This window comes from Rosa chinensis, chromosome 4 (genome assembly GCF_002994745.2).
Source record: "Rosa chinensis cultivar Old Blush chromosome 4, RchiOBHm-V2, whole genome shotgun sequence".
Classification (NCBI taxonomy): domain Eukaryota; kingdom Viridiplantae; phylum Streptophyta; class Magnoliopsida; order Rosales; family Rosaceae; genus Rosa; species Rosa chinensis.
Window position 1 is genome coordinate 13,653,821 of NC_037091.1, and position 14,950 is coordinate 13,668,770.

The 14,950-nt window shown below is 38.3% G+C and overlaps 1 protein-coding gene and 1 long non-coding RNA gene across 2 annotated transcripts; both read left to right on the top strand.

The window, feature by feature from the left end:
• The first annotated feature begins 979 nt into the window (after positions 1-979).
• LOC112198837 lies at positions 980-4,031 on the top strand. Its single transcript, XM_024339940.1, has 4 exons — positions 980-1,544; positions 1,775-2,352; positions 2,484-2,795; positions 3,585-4,031. Exons 1-4 carry the CDS (start codon positions 980-982, stop codon positions 4,029-4,031), a joined length of 1,902 nt encoding a protein of 633 aa, XP_024195708.1.
• Positions 4,032-11,413: 7,382 nt separating this feature from the next.
• LOC121052470 lies at positions 11,414-14,655 on the top strand. Its single transcript, XR_005809173.1, has 2 exons — positions 11,414-11,813; positions 12,373-14,655. It is a non-coding gene; the product is annotated as an uncharacterized LOC121052470 (long non-coding RNA).
• The last annotated feature ends 295 nt before the right edge of the window (positions 14,656-14,950 follow it).

Here is a 14,950-nt window from a genome sequence, read left to right on the forward strand (position 1 = left end):
CGTGACAGTAGCTTTTGTTAATGGTGTATTTTTGGGAGCGTATCTTTTATTGGTAACTGTAGCTTTTGTTGTTGGTGATGGTAGATTTTGTGACCTCGCCGGAGGTTGCTGGAAATTTCATCAGAATAGCTTTTGGTGTTAGTGACAGTAGATTTTGTGGTCGCCGGAGTTTGCCGGAAACCAGCTGGAAGTTGGCCGGAGGTAGGCCGGAGACCTCGCTGGAGAGGAGAGAGAGAATGGTTGTTGACTTTTTACTCTAATGGCATTTATGTAAATATATTGGTTTTTATATCCAAAATATAACACTATTTTAATTGTAATGGCCTTATGAGGGAAAAAATTAGATGGTGGCCTTATGGCTAAAAAAACATTCAAAGATGCACTTATATGTAATTAACTCTATTAATAACTATGGGGGTAAACCATTTTTGCAAGCTTTCAAGCACAGGCAAAAAAGTCCTTACAAAACTCCTTATGGTATGACTTTGTGGAGCGAAAATTAGACAATTTATGGTATGAGATGCAGGATCTTATTGTTTCCAATACCCTTCCTCAAGTTGTTGCTCTTTCTGAGGTGTACATGCAGATATATGAGCAGCGACAGTAGTAAGAGTTGATGTATATATTAATTTGGTGGTTTGCAGGCTATGCTTAATTGAAGTTGATAGAACCGGTTGCATATATCAGAAGTTAAACAAAAGGTACGGAACTATTTGAATTATGAAGTGATAGATTTGTAATTGGTATGCATCGACATGCATCGGCATGCATGTTTTGATTGTTTTGTTTTGTTTTTATTATTACATTATTCTCTTACGGTTTCACTACTAGCAAAAGCCTCATAGAATACAGAATTTTTTCTGTATCTTTTGCTTAAAACGATACAAATAAGGAATCCAATAATTCAGATCTAAGCAACGCCTAACTGTGCCGCCTCCAAACTGCATCTCCGGCCTGGTGCTACTACCCATATCCGGTCATGCTGCAAGGACAAATCCTAGTATGGAATTTTCGTGGAATAGTGAACTTTGAATCACAAGGAGCCATAATTGATATTGTGCAGGCTCGTAAACCAAGTATCATCTTCCTAGCAGAAACCTTAGCGCAAAAAGAGCATATCAACACGCTGACTCGCAAGCTTGGATTAAAAGATAACATCTGTTACTCACATGAACGTGATTTACAGGGGATGACCCTCATATGGAACGACGATACTCATGCGGAACTGTGTTCTCGGTCACCCAACCACATTGATGTTGTTATTGGCAAAGCAGAGAACACACTCAAATGGCGTTTTACTGGCATTTATGGGGTCTCTGTGCGGGGAGAGCGACACAGAACCTGGTCCCTCATCAAAACGCTTGCTTCTAAACAATGTTCCCTGCCTTGGCTTGTTGCAGGGGACTTTAATGAGATAATGTCAAACAATGACAAGTCTGGAGGTCCACCAAGAGCAGTAACACCTATGGCTACATTTAGAAGAACACTGGCTGACTGTGATCTTCTAGATATGGGTTTTGTAGGCAGTCACTTTACATGGAGCAGTAAGTACACAAAGGAATCACTTGATAGTTTCAAACACCACAATGGAGGACCTTATTCCCATATAGTATGGTTATTAGTCTAAATCCTAGTGAGTCAGACCATAGCCCCCTCCTAATCGTGGTGAGTTCAACGAAGCTAACTTGGCAACGACCTCCATAACTATTTAGGTTTGAGGAATGTTGGCATGAAAACACTGCCTGTGGCAATATTATCAAACAATCTTGGTCAGGGCCTTCCACTGGAAATGCATTGCAACAACTGTCAAGGAAAATCTATGACACGGGCACTAAACTCATGCAATGGTACAAGTCTGATTTTGATAATCAAAAGGCAGAGCTGCATGTCATTCAGGAGAAGCTCAATGACCTCATGCCATTACCCTACTCCCCAGAGCAATATGAGGAGCAGAGATTGCTACATGTCAAACATAGCCAAATTCTTGCTCAACAGGAATTATACTGGAGGCAGCGATCAAGGGCTATTTGGCTCAAGGATGGAGATCGTAACTCTGCATACTTTCACAGGAGGGCTTGTAATCGGCGAAGTAAAAACCTCATACGGGGCCTTAAAGATGAGCAAAACCAGTGGCAAACTGACCCGAGAGAAGTCCAAAGATTGTTGCTTTCTTATTTTTCAAGAGTCTTCTCGACTGAGGGTTGTGACCTAGAAGCACTAGCACAAATAATAGAGGCCACACCAGTGAAAGTTACACCAGAGATGAACAGCGACCTGTTGAAGCCATACCTGGAAAAGGAAATGAAAGCAGCTATCTTTCAAATGCATCCTCAAAAAGTCCTGGCCCTGACTGTATGTCTCCCTTTTTTTTCCAAAAATATTGGAACATTGTGGCCAATGATGTCTACTTGGCAGTATGTAGTTTCCTTGAAATAGGTGAATTGTGTGATACCAATTTCACTTACCTATGTCTCATACCAAAGATCAAAGACCCTCAGGATGCTGCACACTTCAGGCCTATAGCCCTCAGCAATGTTATTTATCGTATTGCGTCAAAAGTAGTTGCTAATAGACTAAAGCCATGGCTACCTGCAATTATTTCACCCCTTCAAAGTGCCTATGTCCCAGGGCGCATCGTCTTAGACAATACTTTGGTTGCCAATGAAGTTGCGCACTTTAACACAGGTTTCTTCTCACTGAAGCTAGACATTAGTAAGGCGTATGACCGCCTAGAATGGAATTATCTCCAAGCCATTCTGTCAAAGCTCGGCTTTCACCCTACTTGGATTAATATGGTGATGAGAAATGTCAAATTCGTAACCTATTCAATTTTGTAGCATGGCAACCCAACTCCTCCTATCTCACCTTCTAGAGGAATCAGACAAGGAGATCTATTGTCACCGTACTTGTTTATTTTATGTGCGGAAGGCTTCTCTGCTTTGATCTCTCATGCAGTTCAAACAAATCATATTACTGGCCTCAAAATGAGTCCTCAAGCTCTAACGCTTCATCATTTTTTTTTGCGGATGACAGCTTATTATTTGGCACGGCTACTGTTGAAGAATGATAGCCTTCAAGCAAATTCTAGGGATTTATGAGAGGGTCTCTGGACAAAAGATCAACTTCCAAAAAAGTAGTGTTGTTTTTAGTAGGAATGTCAGCATAGCACTTCAACACAACCTGGCAGCCATCTTTGCAGTTGAACTTGTGGAAGAACATGATAAATACCTTGGCTTGCCACTGCGGGTAGGTAAATCAAAAACTGCAAATTTGCTTACATCAAAGAAAGGTTATCAACGAAGTTGATTAATTGGAAGGCCAAAATCCTTAGTTGTGTAGGAAAAGAAATCCTCATCAAGGCAGTTGCTCAAACAATGCCTCTTTATGCGATGAATTGTTATTTGCTTCCAAAAGGCCTATGTGATGACATCCATCAATTGTGTGCTTCTTTCTTCTGGGGTGACACAGATGAGAAAAAAAGAATTCATTGGAGAAGTTGGGAAAGGTTGTGTTTAACTAAACAAGAGGGTGGTATGGGCTTCAAAAATATGTATGCTTACAATATGGCTATGCTTGCTAAACAGGGATGGAGAATTATCTCTAATCCTCAGTCGTTAATTGCCAAGTTATATAAGGCAAAGTATTTTCCACATTGCTCGTTTTGGGAAGCAGAGATTGGGGACTCACCATCGTTTTCTTGGAGAAGCATCTTACAAGGTAGAGCAGTTCTACAAGCAGGAGTTCAGTGGAAAATTGGAGATGGCACTCAAGTTGATATATGGCAGGATAAATGGATTCCAGTATCCACACCAACTCAAATATCCAGACCACTCAATACTAGTCTTTCCAAAGTGGCAGATCTAATTGATGAATCAGCACAGCAATGGAAGGCTAATCTCATACATGACTTGTTTCCTGACCACATTGTAGAAAGAATTCTCTGCATTCCACTTGGACGACACCCTCATCCTGACAAGATTATTTGGAGGCCGGAGAAGAAAGGCTACTACTCGGTAAAGAGTGCTTATTGAATTGCAAGAATGGAAGTCATGCAGCATGCCCTAGTTTCGACTTCATCTGGAGACCCCTATAAGGAACTATGGCGTTGTATTTGGAAGGCCAAAGTCCCTGGCAAAGTTGGAATTTGTGTGTGGAGGGCATGCAACAACTTGCTAGCCATAAGGGATAGGTTACTAACCCTTTCTACAACGGGGAAATGCAGTGCCTCTTATGTCCACATAGCATTGAGGATGTTTCCCATTTATTCTGTCAGTGCCCTATGGCCTCGACTATCATATCTGCCCCTCTGTTCAACCTGCCCATTGATCTACACAAGACTACGAACTTCAAAGACTGGATGCTTGACAGAGCTCTTACATTAAGCAATGAGACTTTCGCCAAACTCATGATGATTATTTGGGCCATTTGGAAAAACAGGAACAACTTCTTATGGAAGGGCACACAGCAAACCGCTCAAGATATTCTCCTAAGCAGTTTTGCTTGGCTTGAAAAGTTTCAAAAAGCTCGCACTCCAGCTGTAACAAGAAGGCAACAACATTGTCGTTTTTGGCAGCCCGCTCCTACTGGAGCTTTTAAAATGAACATGGACGCTTCATACTTGTCCAATCAGACTAAAGGAGGAATTGGAGGAGTCCTGCGAACTGAAACTGGGCAAGTTGTTGCAGCCTTTGCTAGCCCTGTCCCCCACTTAGCTTCCCCGAAACAAGGAGAGTTATATGCCATCCGAGCTGGTGTTGATCTAGTGAAGTCTTTACAATTACAACAGGTTGTTATAGAGAGTGACTGCACCAAAGCAATTGCAGATGCATCTTGTCCAGACCATAGTCTCCTTGAAAATGGAGGTTTGATCGATGATATTAAAAGAGCCATGGCTGAAATTCCCCATGTGCAGCTATGTTATGCCCCTAGATCATGCAACATGGTTGCTCATAGGCTAGCTGGTATAGCTAGGCTTTGAGTCCATTCAGAGAATAGTATGGAGGAATCATACCCCAGAATGCATTCTTGATGTAGTAACCTATGATTGTCATCACCTCACTTGAGGGCTATCCATGAAGTTTGTTCATTGATTCAAAAAAAAAAAAAAAGATACAAATAAGGATATCTAAAACTCATTAGGTACAGTGCAGTCACGGAATAAAAGAGTATTTTCTATCGCAAGTTCCACTAACCAAAAGATATGGTTAAGTTATCAGTAGCTATGTTTTTTTTAGAGTCACCTCATTTATTTATTTATTTTACTCTTTCTTTTTCAAACTGCCATTAATCTTGATTTTAATTTCTTTTTAATTTTAATTTGTTGTGTTCTTTTTATATATATATATATATATATATATATTTTTATAGAATATATTGTTTTCTCTTCAAACGTATTATAATGTATATTTCTTTTATTCTTTTTACTTAATTATATAGGAAGGTCGTTTTGTATTATACTCAGTATTTGTTTTTTTTCCTTTGCTTAGTTATACTGTAATACGATTTCTAAAGTCCGGCAATAACTCGCCGCCGTCTTCAAACACCAAATCATCACTCTTTCCTCTTCTTTTTCTCTCTCTTTCTCTGTCTTTCTCCTCATAGTATTCACACAAGATCTGCAATCCATTTTCATTCACAATTAAGGTCACAACATATGAAAATAGGAAAGGGAGAAAGAAATCAGACATCAACCCACCCTGGATGATCGATCATGCAAGCCAGTCTGATGCCGCTAAATCTCAAACTAATCTGTAGACAATAATTCGATTAACATCTATATGATTATCGATTATATCTGAAGATAAAAAAAAATCAAGATTGAATTTACATGGTTGTAATACTTGGTGATGAAGGAGATTGCAGCTAGCCTTGCTTCCTAAATCAACTTGTAAATCAAGAGTGATAGATCTGTTATTTGGTTTAGGATGAAAGACTTGAAGCATTGTACAGATAAATCTCTCATGCAAAAGATTTTTCTCTATAACCCACTACATATATCTAAAGTTAGTAACCTAAAGGGATTATACATCTTTCGGTGGATATATATTAGATAAACATTAAACAAACTTTTTGTTAAACATGGATATATATTAGATTAACATTAAATAAACATTTTTGGTTTAACAATACATTAATTAGTTTTTCATTAACAAGAAGAGCTTATCAAATAAATGTGTGTTTCGATGGAAAAAAATAATAAAAATAAAAATGTGAGTATTAATATTATTTTAAGTGGGAAAGACACGTTTGTAATAACAGTGTGTAAACAAAACATACGATTAAGGGTGTGATCTATCAATTTATATATATATATATATATATATAAATGTTATTGACTCTATATTTTTTTAATATACATACTGATATTGGTAATAAAGTCATACATTCTCATATACCAATTCTATCATCTCACTTGTCAGAGTTATTTGTATGGGAGTTTCTATTCATATCTACAAAATTAGTATTTGGACCTCTTTCTTTTTCAAGAGATAGTTGACTTTGTCAACTTATGTTAAATTACTAATAAAGACACAAAAGAGAAAGAAAAAAAAAATATATAAAAAGTCTTTTCCCTCATGCCATTTTTTCCTTTTTTTTTTTTTTGTTATGGTCTTCATCCTTACCAGGCAGCAGAGAAATCAACAGACCAGTTCCTTACTTTGTAGTTCCTCCAGTCAATTTCGGATATGCAATATTCTCTAACCAAAACACCAACAGACCACTTTCTCTTAAAATCATACTCATCCATTGGAGCATATTGTTCCCATCGAGCAAATGTATGAAACGAGGGAATCTTAGGAAGTTGAAGAAACGAATTGGCTTAGTTGTATCAAGAGGAAATTAATATTGTGAAATGTTCAAAAATTGATGGAGGTCTAACTACCGATTTTGGAGGTATATAAATAGAACACTCTAAAAAAAAAAGTTTTTATTGATATTATTGGACGATGGGTATTATGAGAAAATTAAGGAGGTGTAGATATCATATTGATTATTTGTAAAAGTAAATTGGAGGTCTATTAAGTGGGGAGGTCTAAATACCAATTTTGGAGGTATGAATAGAACCTCCCTATTTGTATCTATTAAACAAATGAAACTGAAAATAAAAAAGGGTGTGGCATTTGCTCTATCAAAGGATACCATTACAAAAGTGTGTCTAATAGGGGTGTTGTTATTGGCTCATTTTCTAGTAGTGTATTTTTTATTTTTGTCTCTGTTCATGTAATTCCCTTCATCTCTGGATTTTCATACATCAGAGCTTTTAACTTCATATTCTAGATCTTTAGTTGTGATATGTTTTTCTCATCATTCTTGCACCCTAAGCTATTGGTAAATGGGGGTAATAGGTAAGGCTTTTATCATCAAATCAGCCTAATAGCTATCGTTTATTAGGACCTTAGGCCTCGTTTGGTTCGCAGAATGGAAAGGTTAGGAAGGAAAACCTTTTCTTTTCCTGTGTTTGGCAAACCCAAGGAAATGAACAACTTTCCTGCATTAAGGGAAAATGGGAGAAAATGGATCCTCCCACACCCCATGGGATTCATTTTCCCTCATACTTTTCCCGCATTAATTGCACATTAATTGCTTACTCTAAAAATTATTTTAATGTTTGTTATTACCAAATTATTCAAAAAACTTTTTAATCCTTGCATTAATTGCTTACTCTAAAAATTATTTGAATGGTGTTATTACCAAATTATCCAAGAAACTGTTTTTTTTTTTTTTAAGGGGTTTGGCAAGAAAGAAACTTTTTAATCGATCTTGAATTGTTTGTGTTTTAATAATAAGAATATTATTGAAAAATTGATGTTACATACTTTCATATTCATGCACAATCCAAACATCGGAAAGGAAAGTAAAATACATTTTCTGATTACTTTCTTGGTGTTGCCAAACATTGGTAGGGAAATTAATGGTAAATTTACTCTCCCATGCTAATGGGAAAGACCAAGAAATTAATTTTCTTTCCAGCAACCAAACGAGACCTTATGTCTTATGTTTGATAGTGTTATGGTTTTATATATGCACGCTTTTAACTAGCTGTTGGTTTGACAATAACATGAAGATGTTACTATTCCTTTTACAGCGTAGTACTTAAACCAATTCAAAATGAAAGTGACTGTGATGGTTAACCTTCCTTCTTTGATTAGTGATCGTACTACTTACTGGTTTATACATATATGGTAGTGTTTACGTTTTCATGTTTCAAGGTGGTGCAGAACGGAGAAATAGTATGTAGAGTTGATACTTGTAGGCAGCAGATGATTAGATTTTTGAGGCATGTCCTTGTAATTAATGTGTTTTCTTTTAATAATTTTCTTTTTCTTTTAAAGATGGGCTCAAACGAGATGAACATGAGTTGAAGTCAATGGATTCAAATTTGCTCACCACTAATAATTTGGTGGTGATACTATCACTTAATATAAAATTGTCATGTGTTGTAAAATATAATTATAGTTAATCATGATATTTTATTAAAAAAAAAATTTTAACGTGGCAAGTTTTAATTGAGTGGTGATATCACCACAAAATAAAAATGGTGAGCAAATTTGAATCCGAAGTCAATTGGGATAGAGCCAATTTACAGCCCTAACCCCAATGTGAAAGTGTTAATTATTAGAAACTGATAGTAATAGCCTAATAGGGATACATTTGAATGCTACAAATTCACGTACTTGAACTGAAATAATAAGTTTTCAGATACAAAATGCAGTGCACTAGCTTTCTCTATAGGATTGTAGCTAAAGTTCGTACGACTTACAACTTATAAGAGTTGGTTGTTGAGTTGTCTAGCTAGTAAAAGTCGAGGGACGTACGCATCCCAACTTAAATAGCATAATTATTAGTTGCTAGCTAGTAATCAACAAATACTATAGTTTTCCTATTTATTTAAGAGAAGTTTTTAGGCAAACTGAACATAATGAATAAAAAGAGACTTGAGAGAAATTTCTATAAGAGGCATCTGGTCATAATTTATTAAAATAAGACTTCAGAATTGTTAAACCAATCATAATCTAAAAAAGAAAAAAGACTTCAATAATTGGGATCCTTTGTACATGACTGCTAATCATGTAAAATAACTAATTAAGAATAAGAATTTGACGAGCCATAATTGCTTGTTTATGTGAAAATGAGTACATCTTTTTTAAATATAATCATTCATTGATGATAAGAAAAATTACAAACATTGGAATCAGTTTTAAGTTATTAACCTATTCCATAAGCCATTCCGGCCATCCTCAATACCAGTAAAGAGAGATAGCTCACTTAGAGGAAATAACACAATGAGCTGGAAAGTTGCATTCACCGGGTTGGAAGATTACTGTCTCTACACCAGATACATGCATGAGCATTTTAATGTCTTCACTGATTGGTCCCTCCCAAAGCCGGCCCTGTGACTTTGGGGAGGCTCAAGGTGAAAATTTTTTCGAGGCCCAACAAATTATATAATTGAATCCCTAAAGATGTGGGGTGAAGATATGGTGATGTGGGTGGTGGACGATGGAGTTGGCGGTTTTGAAGGAGTGCTGTTAGTACAGTGTTTTGGAGAGCTGAAATTTGATTTTGGTTTTAGGTGAGTGTTTCCATGGACAAGTGCAGCTCTTCATTTTGGTTTTGCAGAAATTCTAGAGTGTTGGAAGTCTGAAAACTCAGGAGGAGGTGAAGAGGTATTGGGGAGTTAGGAAGAGGAGGATGGTTGAGCATATGTGAGCGATGGTGGTGGTGGATTGACAAGTGCAGAGGAGAAGGGAACATAGGGCATTTAGGGTTGGTTGCCTTTGATCGTCATGGCTCTGATTACCAGTTGATGGAGCACATACAGTAAAAGTAAAGGAAATGAAAGAAAGAAAGAAAAGGCAAATATCAAAAGCAATTCATTTCCTTCCTAAGCCTCAATGGCAATAGAACAGAAGATATAAATTAGAGGAAGGTGTCCTTAGCATTACAGGTGACCAACACGTGCCACATGACCACAAAAGGAAATAGGACTAGGCCTACAATCTACTGATGGACTAACATAACTAATTGGGCTTGAAGGATAATTGATGGGGTTGAAGGGTGTCCTGATCATAGTGCGCCTAAGCGTTCTGTTTCTTTACTTTTATTTATTTATTTATTTATTTTTATTGCAAGCCAACATAAAATTTCTTTTTGAGGCCCCTGAAATCTGAGGCCCTATGCCTGGGCTTGCTTCGCCTAGGCCGCCCAGGCCCAAAGTCGCCACTGGCCCCTCCTTAGACCAATATGTCTCAAAGGAGTTCATTAGTCTAACAGCCTCAGAGCAGTCAGCCTCCACAAGGAATGAGTACAACTAGAAATTAGCAAATCATATGAGTCATAAGTGGAAGACTTACCCTTTCATAGTGAAAAACAACAATCAAAACCAAATCATGCCAATTTCCTCTATCTTCTCTGTAGCAAATTAAAATCTAGTGTCTTTTCAAGGAGAACTCCACAAAACTCAGACTGTTCTTGGTCTAGGGTTTGCAATTTTCTCCCTGTCCGGCGGTGCTCATGGTCGGCATTGGCTCTCCTCGTCGGCTAGAGGCTGCTGCCAGACAGGAAATTAAATACTAGAGGCCTAGGAGCTTCTTGGCAAGGGGTTTGGCTCGGGGTTTGGATTGGATGGTTTAGGCGACGAGCACTAGACGATGTCTTGAGCGTGGTGGTGGTTTGTATAGGAGGGAGCGCCTCGTCGAGGGACCTCTAAGACCAGGGATTCAGAGATACTTGGCGGCGGTGCGGGTGCTAGATCGAAGGGCACGGCTTAGCGGTGAAGCTGGTGCATAGCAGCGCAGCTCGACGTGGGCGTTGCAGCGTAGGGCGTGATGACCATTGGGTGAGGAAGATGGAGTGTGGGCTTGGGTCAAGGCAATCCTCTTTTCTTGGGCTGCCTCTTCTTGGGCTAGGGCTTTTGCCCTTGGTCCAACTCTATGTTTTTAGCTTTTTGTCTAATTACAATAAATTTCCTTGTATTAAGAACTTAGATCTCTAGCGCCTCCTGCATAGTAGAAATGGAGGATCCCCATTACCTCTACGTATTTGATTGTATAATGAGTGAGTCTATTATTATGTACCACTGTGGGTATTGCTATTATCTTTTTGTCTGTCTATGCCTTTAAATGGCAGAAGAATGGTATGTAACGGTCTATTCTGACTTGTGATGATTATATATGACAATAATTGATCGATTGATTAAAAAAAAAAATATTCTATGAAAAAAAAATTTACTCATTGCTGGCAGATTTTTATCCACATGATTGAATGGCCTTTAGTACTGACCGGGACTGGGAGTGCCCCATGTCACCAACTTCTCTGTACATCCAAACCCAAATATTAATGACCAACTGCCATAGTTCCTTTCCCATTTGAAATCAAGTAATACAGTTACACAGCCATTAATAAACCGACGAGGTAGAAGTTGGCGAAGAATGCGATTCACAAGTTCTCGATGTGGTTCAAAAGTTGAAGACTCACTTCAGCAGTCCACGTCTCCACTCTTCCTAACCTGTGCCTATATGTTTTAATAAATATCCGGTAAAGCCGTCTTTTCAGAGAGCTCATACGAGAGAACCATTCTGCCGATTAATCCCTAGTAACTCAGCTTTGGCATAATCTAGTGTTATTCACAAGCTGAGTACTGTCTCATACTTTCCTGTATCTTCATGAAAGTCTTTGTACTGTGATCTAAGCCAAATCCCTAGAAAATTAGCTCCCTACTGTGATCTAAGCCAAATCTGCCGAAAATTAGCTCCCTAATGTGCCAAATCCTGATTGTTTTCATTTATCCTACTGATTGCAGTCGACATTAGGTATTTCTTGGTTGCTTTAGTTGAAATTTTTTCTTGTACTTTGTAGTTGAGAGGAGAAGACAGAAACCTACATCTTGTTTATTATCAAAGTAGTTTAAGTTCTTAATTCCTTATTTTATTATAAGAAGATTTTAATTGCACTCTCATATTCAAAGTGAAGGAATTTGAAGAACACAAAATTATGAGGATAGATTCCTCCCAGCAGATTTCAAAAAAATTTTGGGGACATAGAAATAGAGAGACAAGTACACCAAACAATTCCGTTGAGAGAAGTATGGTCTAAGTTCGTAATTTCATCTGCTACAAAGTTCATAAGTCATATATAAACTAAAGAGATAAGATTCATCCTTTAATTTCGATCTTCAATTTCATCGGCTATTTTATCTTTTTAGAGTCATGGAAATCCAATTTCCTTTTTCAATTTTGCTCTGCTTCCTAAATTCTTGACCTTTGACTTTTTGATTAATCATTTATGCTCCTTTTGAAATGAATCCTATTATATATTCCTAATTACATGCAACTTTTTGATTAATCCTAATTATTGTTTGAGCAAAACAAGAGGCACAGCAAAAAGAGAGATTTTTCTCTAGTCTAAGGCGGCGCTAGGGTTCCTGGTGTTTCGTTCCTACAGTGAACCTGCTTCTCATCCAACCTTGTACTATGTTGCAAGGCAATGTTTTAGTATGGAATTGCAGGGGTGTTGTGTGCAACGAGACCCAACGAGCCCTTATTGATCTGGTTCAATTAAAGAAGCCAAATCTGATCATTTTGGCGAAGACCCTTGCTCAGCCATCTCATATTGCCTCTCTTGCGAACAGGCTTGGTTTTGCAGGACATATATGCTACCCTCATGAGGATGGATCCCAGGGATTGGCGCTGCTTTGGAGTAGTGAAATTCATGTTGATCTCAGAACGAAATCCCCTCATCATATAGATGTTGAGATTAGTGATCCGGGTAAACAGGAGAAGTATCGCTTCACAGGATTGTATGGCTTTGCAGCCAGAGGTGAACGTAGCAGAACTTGGGACTTAATTCGTGCCCTAGCTGCAGAAGTTTGTCATCTACCTTGGCTCATGGTAGGTGACTTCAACGAGGTTACGTGTCTAGCAGACAAATCCGGAGATCCCCTCATGCTGTTGCTCCTATGGCGGCATTCCGACAACGATGATTGACTGCGGCTTCATCGACATGGGTTTCTTGGGTAGTAGGTATACTTGGTCCAACAAGTTTACCAAGGAAAGGCTGGATAGAAGCTTTCAGTCAGTTTCCTTTCGAACCATGTTTCCTAATAGCAAAACGGTGGTGTTGCCACCCAATGAATCAAACCATTGTCCCATTGTAGTGGAACTGAGAACTGATAGAAATAGGTTTAGAACACCTTGGCGCAGATTCAGATTTGAGGAGATATGGCACGAAAATGAACAATGTTCTGACATTATTCTAAAGAATTGGGCAATCCCTATGGTAGGCAACATGCTACAGCAGGTTGGTCGAAAGATTTTGGCCACTGGAAAACAACTTATGAAGTGGCACACCACTGAGTTTGAGAGGCAGAAAGTGGAATTGAGGGAGATTCGGGAGAAATTGGCGGATATAATGCGGCAACCTTTTGCTCCAGAATAGTATGAGGAGCAACATCTCCTTCATGTAAGACACAGTCAATTGCTTTCTCAGCAAGAAAAATATTGGAGACAACGATCTAGGGCGGTCTGGCTAAAGGAGGGTGACAGAAACTCGGCTTTCTTTCATCGAAAGGCCACTAACAGGAGGTGTAAAAATTGCATCAGAGGGCTTGTGAATGATGTGGGTATTTGGCAAACTGATCCTACTGTTGTTCAAGGCATGTTGGTTGATTATTATAAAACTGTTTTTTTCACTGAGGGAACGGATGATAGTGCACTCTCCACTATTTTTTGCGCCACCCCAATGAAAGTGTTACCTCATATGAATGATGATTTACTGCAGCCCTATACAGATGATGAAATCAAGCATGCATTATTTCAAATGCATCCTTCTAAAAGCCCGAGGCCTGATGGTATGTCTCATTTCTTCTATCAAAAATATTGGCATATTGTTGGTTTTGATGTTTGTGTTGCAATTCAAAATTTTTGGAAAAAGGAGATATTTGGGCAGCTTCCAACTTCACTCATCTTTGCCTTATTCCGAAAGTCAAGAATCCCACTGTTGCCTCTCATTTTAGACCTATTGCACTCTGTAATGTTCTGTACAGAATAAGTTCCAAGGTCATTGCCAACAGGTTAAAGAAGTGGTTAGCTGAGATTATTTCTCCCCTACAAAGTGCGTATGTCCCAGGACGATTGATATCAGACAACACTTTGGTTGCAACTGAGGCTGCACACTTTATGTATAAACTACGGACTCCAAAATGAAGGCTTCTTCTCTCTCAAGTTAGACATCTCAAAAGCATATGACCGGCTAGAATGGACCTCCTTGCGAACTATGTTAACCAAGTTGGGTTTTGATGTGAGGTGGATCAATATAATTATGAAATGTGTGGAGTCTGTTACCTATGCCATCCTGGTTAATGGTGAACAAACTGAGATAATTACTCCGACTCATGGGATAAGGCAGGGTGATCCACTCTCTCCATACCTATTCATCTTATGTGCTGAAGGGCTTTCAGCTCTTCTTTCTCAAGTAGTTGATGCAGGTGCTATTTAAGGTTTAAAGATGTGTCCTGAAGCCCTACACTACATCATTTGTTCTTCGCGGATGATAGTTTTCTTTTTGGAGCTGCAACGATTCACGAATGTTAGACTATTTGTGAAATTGTCAATATCTATGAAAAAGCTTCGAGATAGAAGATTAATTTTCAGAAAAGTAGTGTGGTTTTTAGCAGAAATGTGCCTATTGCTATGCAAATTAGCATGGCAACTATTCTTGCAATACAGAGAGTAGAAGAGCATGATAGATACTTGGGTTTACCGCTGCGTGTAGGCAAATCCAAGACCGAAAAGTTTCAGTACATCAAAGAGAAGTTGACGAAGAAGCTGGTTAATTGGAAGTCAAAGATCTTAAGCAGTGCAGGTAAGGAAATACTTATTAAAGTTGTGGCTCAAACTATGCCACAATATGCCATGAATTGTTACTTGTTACCTAAAGGTCTATGTGATGA